A 17968-nucleotide genomic window follows, 5' to 3' on the forward strand; every position below is an offset into this window, starting at 1 on the left:
AGAGAGAGAGAGAGAGGGGAGGGAGGAAAGAGAGAGAAATAGATAGATAGATAGATAGATAGATAGATAGAGAGAGAGAGAGAGAGAGAGAGAGAGAGAGAGAGAGAGAGAGAGAGAAGAATAAATATTGGAGTGGTCGATTGTTTTCGTTTTTTAGCAACAGCCTGCTTTTTAAGAGATGATTCTTGCGCCTACTTTGCTTCTGGTCTGCCAGCCCAAATCTTGATTAAAAAAAACAAACATAGCAGTTTCTCCCCGTCATCTACTGTCGTATTACTACAATGAATTCGAAGAATACTAATTTTGGGAAATTTCAAATTTTAAATGTATTTTAAAAAGCAAGAAAGATATATAATCTAGATCTAGATTAGTTACAAGAATGAAACTGTTTTCTATCTCCTGTAAAATGTAGCTTTTTGAGCTTATAGTACATTTCAAAAAGTGTTTGTTCGTAGCCTATACCCTGACACTAGTGACACAGGGTGAGAAAGGCAATGATGATGCTTTTCAACAATTTTGCCGACGACATTTGAACTGTGGAAAGTAGTTCAGCACAGGGCCGGCCGACCAACAATACACAAGAGAGAGGATATTTCATGCAGGGTATACTCTGACCCTAACCTTAAGTATAACCCTAACCCTAGCCCAAGCCCTAACCCTGACTCTTGTATGGTTTGCTCAGTTGACCTTGTCACGGTAAGTACCGGCCCTCTGTGGAACTCTTCCCAAACTTTGCCTTTTTTCCTCCAGATGCTGAATTCCGGTGGTGTGTGGGTCAAGGATATGCCCAAGTTATACCGAGACACCTATGGAGAGGCACTCAACTTTGACTTTACCGTCGACTTAGCCCGCCAGTGGTCTGACTTTTTCTCTGTAGAGCAACTGTATGTATAAACTTTTGAAACCCTCTCCCCAATCCACCCCCCCTCTCTCTCTCTCTCTCTCTCTCTCTCTCTCTCTCTCTCATAGACATTTTTTACCCTGAGAATTTGTATGTAGGGGTTTTGTTTGCTGTACCCAGGTGTTGAGTGCTGACCCTGCACTTTGACTTGTCTGTTGATGCCTTTGTTTCTCCCCTCCTCCCACTTTCGGTACACTTCTGTGTTTGATGTTTCTTGCCCTGTTTCATGTCTGAGCCCTAATGGTGGAGTGAGAAAAAATGTTGTCTTCTCGTGGCTTTTACATAGAATCAAACACTATGCATGATCAAAAGTCAAGTAGTCGCTCCACTACAACAACGCTGATGCAACAAAAAGAGGTTGGAAGGTTACTGGCAAATGTACAGGTCATATAATGACATTTTGTTAAGGGATTTTTTTGTCAGTAACTTAATCATGTGTGCGTGTGTGTGTGTGTGTGTGGTGTGTGTGTGTGTGTGTTATGTTTGTTTTGTCATTTGTAAGGAAATGTATTGTGTTAGGTTGGTGGTTTTCTTACTAGGCTTTCCTTTTTCTGTTCTTTGTTGTGTTTTTTCCCACTTGCATGGTCTGTGGTGTTAAAATGTGGTGGAGCAAAGAGCATGATCTTTTCATCTGATAGTTTACCAACTGTCCTAAATTTCCTTTGTTTGTCTCCGATTCAGCAATCAATAAAAAAAATATATAAAAAAGAGGGAATCACATTACAACAAAACCAGTCTCTCTTGATGTAATTTGGGTCATTGTGAAATTGTTAGGTAATCTGATCTCATAAGATTGGAGATGCCTGACTGTGTTTTGATAAAGTTGGTAAACCACTCTTGTCACTACTGTTGTTATCATTGTCTCCGTCAATTTCTATGATTTTGCCTTTTTTGGGTAGTTCTTCGCAAGATGACTTAACTTTTTTGTGTTTTTTTAAAGTTTTGCACAGGAGCAGAGATGCACCCTATTGATTTGTTTATTTAAAGTTTTCCCACATGGTCCTGCCTCTTTCTTCCCCTACATGACTGCATAATTTATTTTGGGTTTTTTTTTAATCACACATAAAAACATGATATATTACTGACTTATATTCTGACTGTTCCACCTTCCTTGTGTTCACATTTCATTTTTGACCAATACTGGTCCAGACTCCAAATGTTGATGATTCCTGATTCTTTGCCTAAAGGGAAATGAGAAAAGTGAAGAAAAAAAAAGGAGAGAAAAGAACTTGTGGCCCAAAATTTCTTGGTGGATTGAGATGATTGTGTTGTGGTGGATGTCTGTAATCCTTTTCCTATGTATGGTTGTCGAAAAGAGTGGTGTAGAAATCTTTGAGAACTCAATGGTGTTTATGGTACAAGATTGCTGTGAATACTGTGATGGACTCCATCTATCATGTGTAATCATGTGTTTTTTGTTTGTTTCCACCCCCCCCCCCCAGACATCCGGCCGTACAAATGCAAGTACTGTGACTACTACGCCCGTACCAACAGCCAGCTCAAGGTTCACAAACTGAGGCATGAAGGTGAGTCGGTGGTGTCATGACTTGGGCAGGGAGTCACAGAATAGGATGCCTGGAGTCGTTTGTTTGATTACATATCGTTTCCTCGGAATTATAAAGTTCTATCTGCTCAGTACCTAGTTGTACTTAGTGGCTGTTATCATGTCTATGTGTTTCTTTTTTACTCAGTTTGTTGTGTGAGTTGTGTCTGTGTGTTTGTTGAGTTGATATGATCTTTCTTAAATTCTCTTCCCTCTGTAGTTTCTATCTTTTTATTTTGCCTTTTCTTTACTCTTAATGAGAGACTTCTTTCCCCCCAAACTAAAGTGTTCCGAAGATTTTTGTCTATTTGTTAGTACATTAGGATGTCATATGTACAGTGTTGGTGTTCCTTGAATGTCTATGTGTGGATGTCTTCACCTCTGTTGTCTCTGTCTGTCTACCTGTGGTACTTTTTTCCCTGCGCTAAATGACTGTAACAGTGTCGACCTGCTTCTCTTTTCTCAAACATTGATGGTCTATTGTCTGTCTGGAAAATACTTCATAGAAATAATAATATACTTTTTGTTCAATTTCCCCCCTGGATCGATAACAGCAACAATAACAAAATTTTCCCCAGGTGTCCGCGAGTTCTGCTGCCGTATCTGTAATTACAAAGGCGTGACACAGTCGGATCTGAACCGGCACATGAAGTCCCAGGTGCACGTGCTGCGCTCCCAGAACGTGTGCGAGCGCTGTGGGGAGGGGTTCGTGACCCCACGCAACCTGGAGGAGCACCAAGCTAGTCTGTGCTGCGGCAGTCCCGACAAGAACTTCCTGCACGACTCAAAAGCCAACGACGAGGATCTGGACGAGGATCATCATCACCATCTGCATCTTCATCATCATCATCATATGCTGGATGCGGAGGAACTGGAGGAGGAGGATGATGAGCAGCAGCAGCGCCGTGTGACGGCCATGGGAGAGGAGGGGAGTGCTCTAGGGCTGATCAGTGCCTCAGACGTGAAGAGAAGCGCCAGTAATGGAGCAGCAGGGGAGGTCGGTGAACCCATGGCTGTCTGATTCGCTTCTTTTGTTTTCTGCCGGTTCCATGTGATCCGGAACTCTGGTTCAGTATGTTCCAGTTCAGTGTGTTCAGTTTGGTTTAATCCGGTTCAGTGGGATTCTGCTTTTTATGATCCAACTTGGTGTGATTCGGTGTGATCTGGTTTGGCGTTATCGAATATGATGTTCAAATGAGGATGGTACAATATCTCTCTGTTGTCTTGCATGCTGATACAGTTGAGACTAGGATGTTATTCCTTTTTTTTTAAAGCAGCAGAAACATTGAGGATGATCACACACGCATTCGTGGATATAATATGACAGGACACGCGAAGTTAATTTTTTTCCTAATGTTGGAAGCCGCAAAGAGTGGCTGTTGTATATGATGTGGATATGATAGACATGAAGATGTTGTTCTTTGCAGCTGGAGAAACGTGATTCCTTTTGGAGAAAATGAGAAATATTAAGATATTGATCTGATAAGATGAAATGCTGAGATATTCTGCGGATTTGACGAAGAAATGCTGGGTGTGGTGGTAACACATCAGGTAGATATGTCAGAACATCATTCCTTGTGACCGTAGGAACAGCCGAAATTGTCCCAGACAGCCATCCAGTGTCGAGGAATAAAGTACTTATAATGTCAAACATGTGGTCATTGTCTCGGACAGGTGTCCGTCAGAGCAGGTTTGATCGTACGTCAATGGTTGTATAGCTAGGTGGAGAGGAGCTCTTTCTGAGAGATGACAGTTGTGATCACTGCATGTTTGGACATGGTGGCAGGCACTTAGGACTATTAGGCACTTAGGACTATTGTCCTTGTAGCCCACCTTCTATAGATGGGGCGTACGTATGTGTGAGGTGCCGATTTTCTCGGTTAATCTGGATTTATGAAATTGTCCTGATTTTTCCTGATTTCAGACTGATCGCTGCAAAGTCTTGGTACAGGATGTTTTAGTGGAATGTCAGACAATGTGATCCGTAAATCTGGAGTCCCGATGCGTGAGTTTCCATGACGTCTGAACAGTTCAGGACTTTTTTTTTTACAGCCTGTTGGCATCTCTGTTATGTGGAGAAGAACACTCCTTTAGGTCCAACCATTGTGGCTGGACGAACGACAAAACAAAAGTTTTGTTGGGCAGCAAGATGGAGAAGACATAATAACACAAAACACAAAAGTGTTCAAGACTGTGGTAATAAGTGGTGGAATTGGCAAGTTTATGGCGGGACAAGGCGGGATGTGAGGTGGCCTTGACCCTGAGCTAGATGTCAGTGCCACGGCTGTGTGGTGACATCATGTGGAGTGTAGATTTCACACGGACAACGGGTGACCTTGACACTTTGTCTCGGTTAGCATCTTGTATGCTTTGCACTGGCTCAAAAAAAGATGTATATCGTATAATATATTGTATTATATTTTGTTCCATTCCTGATGACTGAAGTGATTTTTTTTTCCCCGTGGACCAAGCCTTGCTCACACAAATGTAGTGGGACAGAGTCCTGGGTTTTGTGTTCATCGTTCACTACTCACACTCACAGGAAGTGAGGTGCTTTCAGGAAATTTTCTTTACTTTTTGCAGAACCTGCACAGAATATTTTCTTCATATTGTACAATGTGTCTGTTTGATTTGATTTATTTCTGTACGTGTCATATTTTTTTCTTTTACTTTTGACGGATTAAATGTATGTGTCACAACACGAGGGAATCAGGCACTCGTCAATTTTACGTCATATGAAATTATTGGTTTTATCTGAAAGGCTGCACATTTGCCTTTCTTTTTTTTAAATGAAAAAACCCATCTATTGTCAATAAAAGTCAAGATAGGTACAATTGAAGCTGGGGGATTTCCTAGTATCACAGGTAAAATTGTCGAGAAAATTGCCTCCAAAGTTTGGTGACTTGCAAAGCTATAGTGTCCTTGGAAAGTGCCAATATTTTTGGTACCTTTGGTCAATGTTGTTGGGGTTTTTTCCAGTAAAACGCATGCAGGAATGTGTTTTTAAATAGGCATAAAAGGAGTCGAGCTCAAAACAAAACATTCGAAAAAGGTCGCCCAACAGACGGAAAAAGATGTCGATTTCTTCGATTTCAATTAATTTTGACGAGTACCTGATTTCATCAAGGTGCCTCACGCAGACATACTGTATTACAACATTTTGTCTTTATGTGTATGTGGATGTCTTCAGGGGACCATATAATCAACTTCTGCTTTTTCTACTTAATTGTATCCTCTTATGCGTTCCTGCGGCCATTTGGTCCGATTTGTGTTTGTTTGTTGTCAGTGGAGGGTTTTTTTCACCACTGTTTCTCTCTTCTTCACATTCCTCATGATTAGGCCATTATATTGCAGATAGTGTTGGATAAAATGTATTTCTCTTGTACAAATTGTATGTGTGTGCGTACGTGTGTATGTGTGTGTGCGTACGTGTGTGTGTGTGTGCGTGTGTTTATAAGGCATTCCACATCAGTCAAAGGTTTCTGTGGATCAACAAGATTACTGGTCCATGAAAGTGTTTTGTTTGGGGGGGGGAGTTGTATACACATGTATGCATGCTCTTCGTGTATTTTTTGTGCTTGTGAGTGTTAGTGATTTTTTAAAAATTGTGTGTGTATGTATGTGTATGGTCTGATTACACAACAGAGCAGAACATAAATCTCTGTGATGGAGGAGTGCCCATGTACAGTTTAGCACAGACATAATGAAATCTGGTGGACACGGAAATCTTCGCTCTATGTTCAGATCTATGCGTGCTTGGCTGTTATGTGTATTAAAACTCTGCATTGTACAGACTCTCAGATGGAAAATAGAACAGTCAGACGGATGGACGGAACAGACATGTGGCTTAGATATTTAGTGTTTAATCATATACACATGTAATGGCAGTCTGTGTTGGAGAGTGTTCTGTATTGTAATGAAATTGTATGTTTTATTCATTTATCTAGATTTTTGTGAAGCCAACTGTTACTCATAAACTCCCTCTTCATCTCATCAGACACTTGAGATTGAAATTAACACAAAGCTCTTTCTTCTTAACCATGCCTGTAGTGTAGACAATTTTTTTTTTTTACTTTGGTGTAGTATTAACAAGAAAGAAACACATGAGATTTATCTGAATCTGATGGCCAAGTCGTAGTCTTAACTAGATGAGCAGAAAAATTAATTATTCAAATTGTCGTGTTCAACACCTTTCAACAACATTTTCAGACATTTTGAAACCAGATCATGTTGGTGTGAATGGTTTGTGAAGGGAGGTACCGGTAACTTTTTAGCAACAATACACTTATTATTGTTGACAAAGCTGTTCTTTGAGACGGTGCATGTTGGGGTAATTGAGCCAGCAAGGAGTGATACAGCGCAATCATTGTCCACATTTGTGTTTGTACAATATATTGTATTGGTAATAGAAAAAATTATTTTATATGCTTACTTCTGCTGTGGTATTCCTAGGTTGTGAACACCAAAATCAAATTTTCTTCTATTATCTATCTATAGATGTGTACATATACTTTCATGTGTATGATATTATTTAAAATTTGTTCAACCTGCTGTTGTGTTATAAAGCAAAATGAAAATGAAATAGATGAATTATATTCAGATTGCCTGTAAACCTACTCTTGTATTATGAAGCAAAATGAAATGGTCAAATATTGGACATACCGTCACATACTGTATTCAGATTAACTATATATAACCTACTGTTGTGTTACAAAACAAAATGAAATGGTTGAATATTGGATGTATTCAGATGGCCTGTATAATTTTAGCTCTTCGGATAAGGATGCTGTCCCCAATATATAAAAGTACAACATTAACGGATCTCCATTTCCATAGAGGTGAAGTGTTTACCAGGGTGGGCATCAGTGGAGTAGATAAATATCTTTATGAAATGCTAAAGTTCCTTGATAAAAGGGATTTGCAATCATGTGAATGAAATATATATGAAGTTTCAACCCTTTAATTTTAATACTAGGACTGAAAGAAGCAGGGTCTCCCTCTCCCTTTCTGTCAGATTTGTGATTGGTCTTTCCACCAGCAACTCAGAATCAAAGCTATTCTTTATATTATATAGGGCCTCTATCATGTATTTTAAAAATTCAAATTAAATGTTATTCCTTCATTTATCTGTACAAAGTTCACTGTGGATGGGTTTTCAGTTCCACTCTGTGATGATTGCTTTTGATTTTGAGAAAGAAATTTGGAATCCCAGGTGTTAAAAGAAAGCCACTAGTTGGTCCTACTTCTTATTCTTTTCTCTTCTCCCCCCCCCCCCCCCCCCTTGTTTCTGTCTGTCTATATTGCATTCCCCCCTACAGTAAATGGCCGTCATCTTGTTACTGTGATTCTCTTTACTCAAATTCTTTCAAATGAAGGGTCCAGTCAGATCACTGCAACAGGAACAATTTATAACAAGACTGAAGTTCAAGAGGGGAGAGGCCTATCCTCAACAGAGATTGAACGTAGAACTTGGGAACGGGTCTGAATATCATGTAATACAGTCAAAATTGTCCAAGACAGCCACCCGTTGTTGAGGAGAAGAGGAGTAGTTGTCTGAGTCAGGTGGACATTGTGGACAGGGAAATACAAAGAAAAAGTTATGGGGGGGGATGGAGGAGAGTATTACAACAAAGCAAAATGAATTAGATTAATTATATTCAGATTGCCTGAAATAACCTACTGCTCAGTTACAGAGCAAAATGAAATGGGTGAATATTGGACATAGCGTCACATACTGTATTCAATTGCCTGTCTAGAGTGGGAAATGGGCGTGGGTACAGTGGGATTGTCTTGGGACAGGCGGCTGTTGGAGCGGTCTTGTTCTGGTTCTGGTGTTTGTACAATTTGTTGAGTTTTTTGGTTTGACAGCGCAGCCTGTGATGGTAGATGTGCTACTTAACAACCCAGTGTTGACCTGGTTACAGACCGGACTAGCCTTGGACTTTTTGTGTCTTTTTCTCCACTCATCCTTCTAGTTAGTGTTTGGCAGTCTGAGTACCTTGTTACTTGACTCTCTGGGACAAAGTTCTGAGGAGAAAGTTATTATTGTGGACAAAGTTCTTGAAGAGACAGTACAGTTACTGTGGACAAAGTTCTTGAAGAGACAGTACAGTTACTGTGGACAAAGTTCTTGAAGAGACAGTACAGTTACTGTGGACAAAGTTCTTGAAGAGACAGTACAGTTATTGAAGAGACAGTACAGTTACTGTGGACAAAATTCTTGAAGAGACAGTGCAGTTACTGTGGACAAAGTTATTGAAGAGACAGTACAGTTATTGTGGACTAAGTTATTGAAGAGACAGTACAGTTACTGTGGACAGAGTTCTTGAAGAGACAGTACAGTTACTGTGGACAAAGTTATTGAAGAGACAGTACAGTTATTGAAGAGACAGTACAGTTACTGTGGACAAAATTCTTGAAGAGACAGTACAGTTACTGTGGACAAAGTAACGGCTGCAATGAGGAATGTTGTTTGTTACAGTTTGTGTTGACTGTATGTGTATCAAATCGGATAAATTACAAAAGAGTTTACTATTGTGTGTGTATGTAATAGTAATAATAATAAAGTAGATAATTCTTTTATATATAGCCTACTTCTGTCTGCACACAATTCTAGGTAGGTTAGTGAGCATTCATTGAAAGAGATTTGCCCAATTCTACAGTTTGCAAAATAAAGTAGCGCATAAATAAAAATTGAATTGATGTTCCATTGACAATTTAGAAACAACTCATACACTCCATAATTTTTCCCCTATCCCTAAAAATACAGTTTTTGTTTTTCAAGTGCTGATGTGATCTACGTCAATAGACATAGATGATTTGACTTTTCTTTTGTTACATATAAAAGAATCTCGGGTTTTATTTTCATTAAGTTGGAGCTTAAAATCAATCATCCAGTTCTTGTGTGTATCATGTGTGTGTATGTGTGTGTGAGAACCGACTGACGAGTGACCTTCGTCCTTTGAGAACAAGGCAAAGCTGTCTTCTAAACTCCTCCTTTTTTTTAAAAAAGTAGTTTTAAAGTCCTCCCTCACTAAGAGTTACCTCTCACCTTGTTTTTTTTTTTTTGGGGGGGGGGGGGTTTGCTTGTTGAAGCGTAGGATTGTTTACTCTTGTTAGTGTTTACTGAGGTTGTCCTCCCTCATTATCTATCACCTGTTGAAATATATGGGTTTGTCTCCACCTTGTTCTTACTTGTTTAGCCTAATACTCAGTGCCCACTGGCACGATCAGTCTGGTTCTGTTAGGTTTGGTCGACAGGGCTAGGTAGATTGAGGGCGAAAAGCGACCATTGTGGCACAAACCAAATGAAGCTGACTCTGACCTTCAAAAACAAGGCTGGGAGTTGGGCGATCGGTTTGTGTCTGAGAAGGGATCCCCCAATGGGCACTGGGTGTCAGGTGTGGAATGTTCTTGAAACTTCTTGTGTAGCAACGAGTTCATCAAGCTGAGGTTTCTTGTGATAATCAACAGTCCAAGCATCTCTCTCCCCCCATGTAAAAATAGGGCTGAGGCCTACAATTTATCTTAGAGTTGATCTAATGTTGAAAGAGATTCTATTACTATTATAATATTATTATATTCTGATATTTTCTATCTCTTTATAGTTCGCCCTGAACATACCCACTGCTGCTGCTGCTAATGATGATCATGTTGATGATGTTTGTTTATTCTCAATTTCCCATCAGGAAATTCTCCTGTGTTTCGTGCGTATAGAGGGAGCATTATTGGTTCATTTGTCTAAGATCTAATCAACATTTACTAAATAATGACACCCCGGTTCTAACAGTATTTCCATGTGTGTATAAATATAAGCACAGATTGTATATTTGGACAAATTTCTGAGTTCATTGAGCTTTGTCTTGATGTGATATTTGCTTCAGCTGTGGTGATGAGAATGCAGAGAAGTTATGGTGGTTAATGCTTAAGTTGTATGTGTAGAGGTGTATGTTAGTTGAGTTGTACGTGTAGAAGTGTCTTATAGTGTTGTGTAGAAGTATAGAGAGGAGTGTTCAAACTTTTCCTATGAACAATTTCTTTTTTCTCCTTGGTGTAGATCCAGCTTCAGCCATAATGATTTGTTACCATTCTCTCTCTTTAATATATTGTTTGTGCTGATTGTTTTCACTTCTCCTACTGAAACTTTTAGTCTGAAAATTTGCGTCTATTTATGTATACCGTATCATGTAGAGATAGTTGGTGATAGTAAGGAAAAAAAACCTGCTTCCTGGCAACAGGCTCTTTGAAGGGGAGGAAGAAAATCAAAACAAAACCGAAATAATACCATATCTAGCATAGAGAGAAATCCTCTAGCTTGCCTTTCTAAGTGTCACCTGTCTCTATGTCGTCTCTGTTTGTCAAAAAATGTAATGTAACTCCGGGCACTGCTGGTGCAATAGTCTAACAAAAGCTCTATCAAAGTTTTCTTCTCACAATGGCGACAAATCAAAATGGCTTCATCAACTTTTTTTTTGTATCTTTTTAAGAAGTTGATACTTACCAACAGTATTGTTCATATTGACCACCATCTGTCCTGTCCAGAGACTGAAAGAGGACTCTTATATGTAGTGAAGTCCACTCAAACCGAACATGATTAATCTGAAAAGAGCGGTATACCAAAAGAAAATAAGATCCCAAATTTTTGGGGGATAATTTGCAGAGCTCCCATTTCTAACCCAAAAAGAATTTCGAGGGTTATGTCAACTAATTCTTCACAAGTACCGGCAGCCTTCAAGTAACACAAATTTTTGAGTCTTACACGCTTCAAGATAGTAAAATAGGAGAAAGAGAAACAAGAGCACTTGTGTGTTGATTGAAAACGAGAGAGAGGCATCACCAGTATATTGCTTGCCTACATTAATTATGATGAACCACATTCACATCTGTGGACCTGCACACTATGTACAGGCCTTGTGAAGCAAGGAAGTACGTCTGTCGTGTGACTTTCTGTTAGCCATGACCTATTGTCTCTGCAAAGTTGTTTAGGCCTACATACTAATACTTATAATTTCCAGAGGCCCTGCACATGAGCACAGGACGGCATGAGTGTGTTCCATTATGTCACTGGCACTGGGCTTGCTCACATCTCGACTAGCACAGAGCACAGTTGAGTGTGCTCATCTACTCTTATGACTTTTTCTAAAGCTGACAAAGCACGCTGACAATGTCGAGAAAGCAAAATGCGAACAGACTGCTTCTCAAATTGCTGTTGTTAAATTGGGTAGGTGAGAAAAATGTTCAGAAAGTGAAATTTGCTGCGAGCATGGCATTCCTAACTCAATGCTGTTGACAATCGGATCAATGATCACTGTTTATTAAGCAAACCTCTCTAAACCAAAGGAAGTCGGAGTCTCTCAGATTTCAGTTCAAACGGACTCCACTGTGTGCTCCAAGTTAGATTTCTCTACCATAAATTGTGATGATAATCAGGGGTTCGAGTTAAGACTTCTCTACCATAAATTGTGATGATAATCAGGGGTTTGAGTTAGACTTCTCTAGCATAAAATTTGATGGTAATCAGGGGATATAATGCACACAACATTGTTTCTGAATGAGCTCAAGGGCATGACCCAGATATCCTCACTTCCTGATGGCCAAAAGTTTCCACACACTCAACACTCATTAATACTGGTTCCCACAGAGCAGAGCGAGTTGTGTCAGAAACAAAATTCTCAAAATATGTGCTCTTTCTGGTGGTCATTATTTTGAAAAAGAAAGAATTAGAATTTTTTAAATTAAAAAGCTATGTCTCTTGTCTTTCTTCCTGAATGTGCATCATAAACATGTCCAATTTTTTTTTCTACTCGCCATGGCAATGATGATATTGATACAGTATAATTATAACACCTCCCTCCCCACCCCCTGTATTTCTGTATAATGAACGGATGTAAGTTCATCATAGAGATGGGAGGTTTCCCCCCCCCCCCCCCCCCATCCCTACCCACCCCATTCATGTTTGCTTTTTCCTGGTACCAATCTTGTACATAATGGCTATATTTCTGATGTTTGCGTCGTGCTGTTGTCCAGCAACATTCACGTTGGGGTTTTTTTTTCCCTCAAGGTTTTTTTTGTCTGGTACGGTTCTTGTCTGTGTTCAGGCTCAACTGTGGAGTGTGCTGCTTTGTTTTGGTCGTTTTGAATTTTGTTTGTTGTTGTTTTTTGGTTTTGCTTTGTTTTCTTCACATAATGACAGAGCAAGTCGAAGTTTGGATTTATTTTTTTTTCCGTTTGGGTTCCTGTGGCTACCTCATTTTGTCCCATGCAAGTGAAATGGGTCAGCGCAATGCATTTTGTACATGGATTTTGATTTCATTTAATCTAGAACATTTCATTTGTACTTTTCTTTGTTTTCATCTTGAATGTATCTTGATCTTTGATTTGAGAAGAAAATATTATATGAATTGTGAATTATATATATATATGTAACCACGCAAATATTATGTACTATATACTATACTATTGTAAATTTCAGTCAGTTTTTGAAAGTGTGCGGAGAAAAGTGTAAGGTAGTCCTGAAGGTGTAGTATATAGCTCAATAAATGCACTGTTGAAGAGAAGAGTGCTGATGAGTCCAAACACACTCTTAATGCATGTGAGGTTGTTTGTGAAGAGACAGACACAGAGAGCCCTAGTACTACTGGAGTAGTCACTACCTTTGATTTACAAGGTTCTGTCCGACTTTTTTGGTCGTTTTGAGTTACTAAGATCTTGAGGTCAGAAACCAAATGTTTTATCTGCTCTATCAAAACCATAAGATTATACAAAGTAGTTATTAAGATATTCAAAGAATTGCATGCGCAAAAACATGTGAAACTCACAATTCTTTACATTAAATTTCTCAAAACTAGATCAAGGTACTCAGCAGATAGAACTTTGTTAGTCCACTTTTAGTGAAAAGGCTGACACTGAGAGCCCTATTAGTCTAGAATCTCAAGAGTTGGTCATCATTAGAACAGTTTATTGTTATTACTGGTCGCTGCCTCAGAATTACAAATTCCTGTCTGACATTTTTTGGCCATTTTGAGTTACTAAGACCATGAGGTCAGAAACCAAATGTCCTGCCTCGTCTATCAAAATCGCAAGATTATTTGGATTCGTTACCAATATATTCTAAGAAATGCGTTCGTAAAAGCTTGACATGTTGTGAAACTTAACATTTTAGATATCAAATTTATCAAAACTATATGTACGGAGCAGATTGACGTTTGTAATTCCGAGGTAGTGTATTGTTAGTATTACTACTGATTTGTCAACTGATTCTCTTGGTGAGGACTCTCATCTAGAACCCCCGGAGTCTTTGGCCTTCCCGGATTTGGCCAGAATTTGTTCGCAAAACTCTACCCGGTACCAAGTTCTTGACATTTTGGCAGGTTCTGCTCAAATATGAACATTTGTGTTCTTTACACTTACAGTGAAGCAAATAAAAACAAATCTTGTCACATTTATATTATGTTAATGCTCATGATAGGATTCTGTTATTTTGTGCTTGGAGCTTCAGCTTGTTTGAGAAAATAAGAATAGAAAAACTAAAAATGGCAGTGGATGAGGCCAGTTTTTTCTGTGTGTCATTTTCGCATGGAAAACTACTTTCAGAAAGATATGAGTGAAGCATCAGGACATGTAGTTTATGCCCTTCTCCTTGATTTGACATTGGGTCAGCCTGATATCTAGTGGGTGGTTGGAGGTTGCCACTGGTTGGGCCAACTTCCCTCTGTTTCTGTGTCCTGTCTGTTTTACCTTTCTCCTGCACTAACTGACAGTTATTCGTTATTGTGTCAGTGAACTCTTTACCTAATCAAAATATGCCGGATTTCATGATGAGAGAGTTAATCTTTGAGAGGGGGAAGTTTCACCATGGTCATCGTGTGATTCACATTGTCAGAGAAGGTGACAGGACTCATGTGTGGAAATAAAGGATAATATTATATCATAGCAGTAGCTGTGCTTGTCAGTCTGCTTCACAATAGATGGAACATGTCTCCCGTTTTCTTTGATGCCTCTTAACATTTTAGTTTGTCTCCAATTTTTGTGCAGGATTAATCAATAAAATTAATAATTTCTAAAAATGCTGCTGTAGAACGTTGCTATTCATAGGATATTTACAGTAGTAGTAGTGAAGAGTTGATCTCCTCAGGGCAAATTCCTTTCCATTTGATCTAGTGACAAGTGATCTGGAGGGACGCGGTGGGTGATGGGTTTTTTTTAGTTTTAGATCCAGTCCTGAAAGACAGCAGCTTACACTGTAATTTGTTTTCTGTTTAAACGTTCCATCATTTATAAAGGGATTTTTTTTTTTCTGGCATGCCTGTCATGTTCTGTAGTCTATACATGCATGTCATTCATGAGCTCTGAAATAAATGTTATTGATAGTCCAGGAAAAATTAAGTAGCACCAGACCAGGCACTGTCGAACCTGCTCAAACGGCCACCTGTAATAGACAATCACCTGTACAGACAGCCACTAGGCCTACCCATTTCCTCCCTTGCATATTTTTTGCATTATAACACTGTGTAAGACATCCAGCTGTCTAGTAAGACAATTTTTCTCCTCGACAATGGGTGGCCGTCTGACATATTTTCGACTGTAGATCACCAGAAACTGAAATAACCAGTTCTCAATTTAGTATATAAATAACTTTAGATGAATTTTCGTGTGTTAATGTAAACATATTATGTTATATATATATATACATTTTTTTCCCAAGTCAAATTTTTTCTGTGAAGACAGTATATGGGGAGATGCAAGAGAATGGTTTGTTTTTGTTTGTGGGTTATTGATCAGAGGGAGCATTTTTACAAATGGTTCCAGTATTGTGAGGCAGATGAGACAAAGGGGCTATGTCAGCTGCTAGACAACCATACAGATTGTGTCCTCATGTTGTCCGCTGGTCAGGGCTGCTGATTGTGTTCCTAAATTTGATGTATGCTTCCCAAGAAGTTGAGATTGTTTTAGTAGAGTGCTATCAAGTCTGCTGGAGTAATACTAGTATAGATTGTGAAGCACACAAAGCTTGCTGTTGAGTGGGAATTTGCGCTCTAAAAATGCTTTCTATAATTCTAGTAGTAGTATTTGTCTTGCTAGTAGCCCTCCACGTCCCAGTATGTTACTGGAACACTTCTCTCTTTTCGTCAGAACATAGAACAGAAAATTTCTCTTCGTCAGAACATAGAACAGAAAATTTCTCTTCGTCAGAACATAGAACAGAAAATAGAACTATCATGCTGAAGTCAAAAAGTGGTACCTGGACTAGTCTTTCTGTATAACGTAGATGCTGGTACTATTACTATAGACCTTGTAAAAGGCACAAACTCTAAGGGGCGCAGAACTGTGAGCTTTTTGCTTGTACATACATATGACAAATATACTTGACCAAATCAAATCTATGAACCAGCGGTTGTTCCTTGTTCCTCCGCTGGCTATGTTGTTTGTGTACAGAGATAAGAAATCATTCCACCACTCGGACAATTCTACCTTTATGTCCTTCTAAACTACCCTCTCTTTCTTGCTTCAAACTCTTTATGAAAAACCTCAACATATTCAGTTCCAGATGGTATTATTCCTCATTTATTGTACCCGCATTTCATCATTCCATACTGTGACCTTATTAGAGAGTACTTATCAAGAGTTTTAAAATGGTTGTTCATTAAAAAAAGTTCCTTTATGTGAAGTTTTGTGGATTTTTTATTTGTATTGCGTTTTGTGTGTGTATTGCGTTAACCCATGAAAACCAAATTTGGTAACATTTCCATTAGATACTTGTAGTTGTTAAATTACTAGTACTAGTATTACCTAGTTTAATCATAGTTTTATTTTCATTGTTTCATATTTAAAAAATTTGTAGTTACTTGGAACAATTTTGCTCTCAAGGGTTGACATGATTCTATCTTGTTTCCTGTTTTGAGAGTAGGCCTACATGAACTAAATGAAATTGTTCATGCTGGCAAGTTGGCAAAATAAAGGCTGTTTTGATTGTGATGCAAAGTGCGCATTATAATTACAATGCCAAGAAGAAGACGACTCCAGAAGAGCATCCAACATGCTGGGGCTCAGGCATTAAGAAAACAAAACTGTAGTTATTCTCCTGCTGTTGGGGAGGTACATGTGTTTTACTCGAGTGCACGCAGACACTGCGACTACCACAAGGAGACCGTTGAACATCTTCTCCTTCACTGCCCAAACCTGGCAGTTCTTCGACGCAGGCTCCTACACACACCCACATACTTACAAAGCCTGCTCTACTCTGGCGTTGAACAGATGACAAGGTGGTTACTTGAGAGAGGCATTGCGCTGCCAAGAGCGAAATGCTCGCAGTTAAAGGGATTTGAAAACAACGACAACAACAACATACTCGAGTGCACATGACCAGGGTTCGAGTCTTAGCAGAGGCAGGTCTAGAAAACAATGATGGGATTCCTTAAGAACGACATCATGTTTTAGTAAGAGTTTTATGACACTTGCAACACAATAAAGTCATAATATAAATAACCAAGATTAGAGGTGTTATAAGAGAGTAACAAACTCAAAAAAAAAGGAGGACAGACAGGACCACAGATGCTCGATAGAAAAGTAGCAGCAAACCACACCAGAGCACCAAGCAACCATGGAACATCATCTGGATCAAAGAACCACTTCAAACAAACACAACACAAAGAAGTAACTTAGTAAGGGACAGGAACAAAACAAATGAAATATATGGCCTTTTCAGTCAGATGTTTTATTATGATCTTCAATTAAAAATAAAATAAAATAAATAGAAAGGGGGGAGGGCACATCAATGTCACATAAGCAGAGTTTGCTGTTCTTGTGTTACCTCTTCCGTTTGCCAGACACCACTGACCACGACCAGCAGCAAGAACTGCCCCCATCAGCGGCCAGTGTCTGTAACCCCTGCTCACCACGGGGAGGTGGAAGTAGGATTTCGAGCAGGATAGGAAGAATTTCCACAACACTGACAGCCTGGCCGACAGGAGAGTTTCCTTGTGATCCAAATTACAAACCCTACACTTTACTCTTTCCCTCAACTTATCAAACTGCCAACCCTACACTTTAGTCTTCACCTAAACTTGTCATACCACAAAACCTACACTTTGCTCTTCCATCAAATTGTTTTCTTACCACAAACCCAACATACTGCTCTTCCCCTCAACTTTTGAAAACCGTAAACCTTACTCTTCTCATCAACTTGTGAAAACCGTACACCTTACTCTTCTCATCAACTTGTCATTCTCATACCCCCCGACCAATATTTGGGCTTCAATTGACCTCCCCCCCCTCCAAAAAAAACCCCCATCCCATTCACAACTTTCTTAACCCAACTCTATCTCAAACCAACTCCCAAACATGTCTAACCTCTTGCACAGTAGAGCACAAGGAAATCTGTCCCTAACCAAACCTTTATAACTGACAATTCAGTCCTGAAAAACCCAGACCATCAATACTGACCTTTCGGTCTAAATCAATTTGTGAAGGCAAACACTTCAAGTTGGTGTAATTAGACCATTAGAATTAAGAGACTCAAATTTTCT

At 39.2% G+C, this 17968-nt stretch overlaps 1 protein-coding gene across 1 annotated transcript in view; it reads left to right on the forward strand.

The window, feature by feature from the left end:
• The window catches only part of LOC101858098, a gene marked incomplete at its 5' end in the record, with an annotated part of 48655 nt that extends 32551 nt beyond the window's left edge, over positions 1-16104 (forward strand). Inside the window, 2 exon segments of the mRNA XM_035969109.1 lie at positions 2344-2427; positions 3023-16104. Coding sequence (XP_035825002.1) covers positions 2344-2427; positions 3023-3465 — 527 coding nt within the window.
• Positions 16105-17968: the final 1864 nt, after the last annotated feature.

Source organism: Aplysia californica, unplaced genomic scaffold, assembly GCF_000002075.1.
Source record: "Aplysia californica isolate F4 #8 unplaced genomic scaffold, AplCal3.0 scaffold00117, whole genome shotgun sequence".
In the NCBI taxonomy this organism is placed as follows: Eukaryota; Metazoa; Mollusca; class Gastropoda; order Aplysiida; family Aplysiidae; genus Aplysia; species Aplysia californica.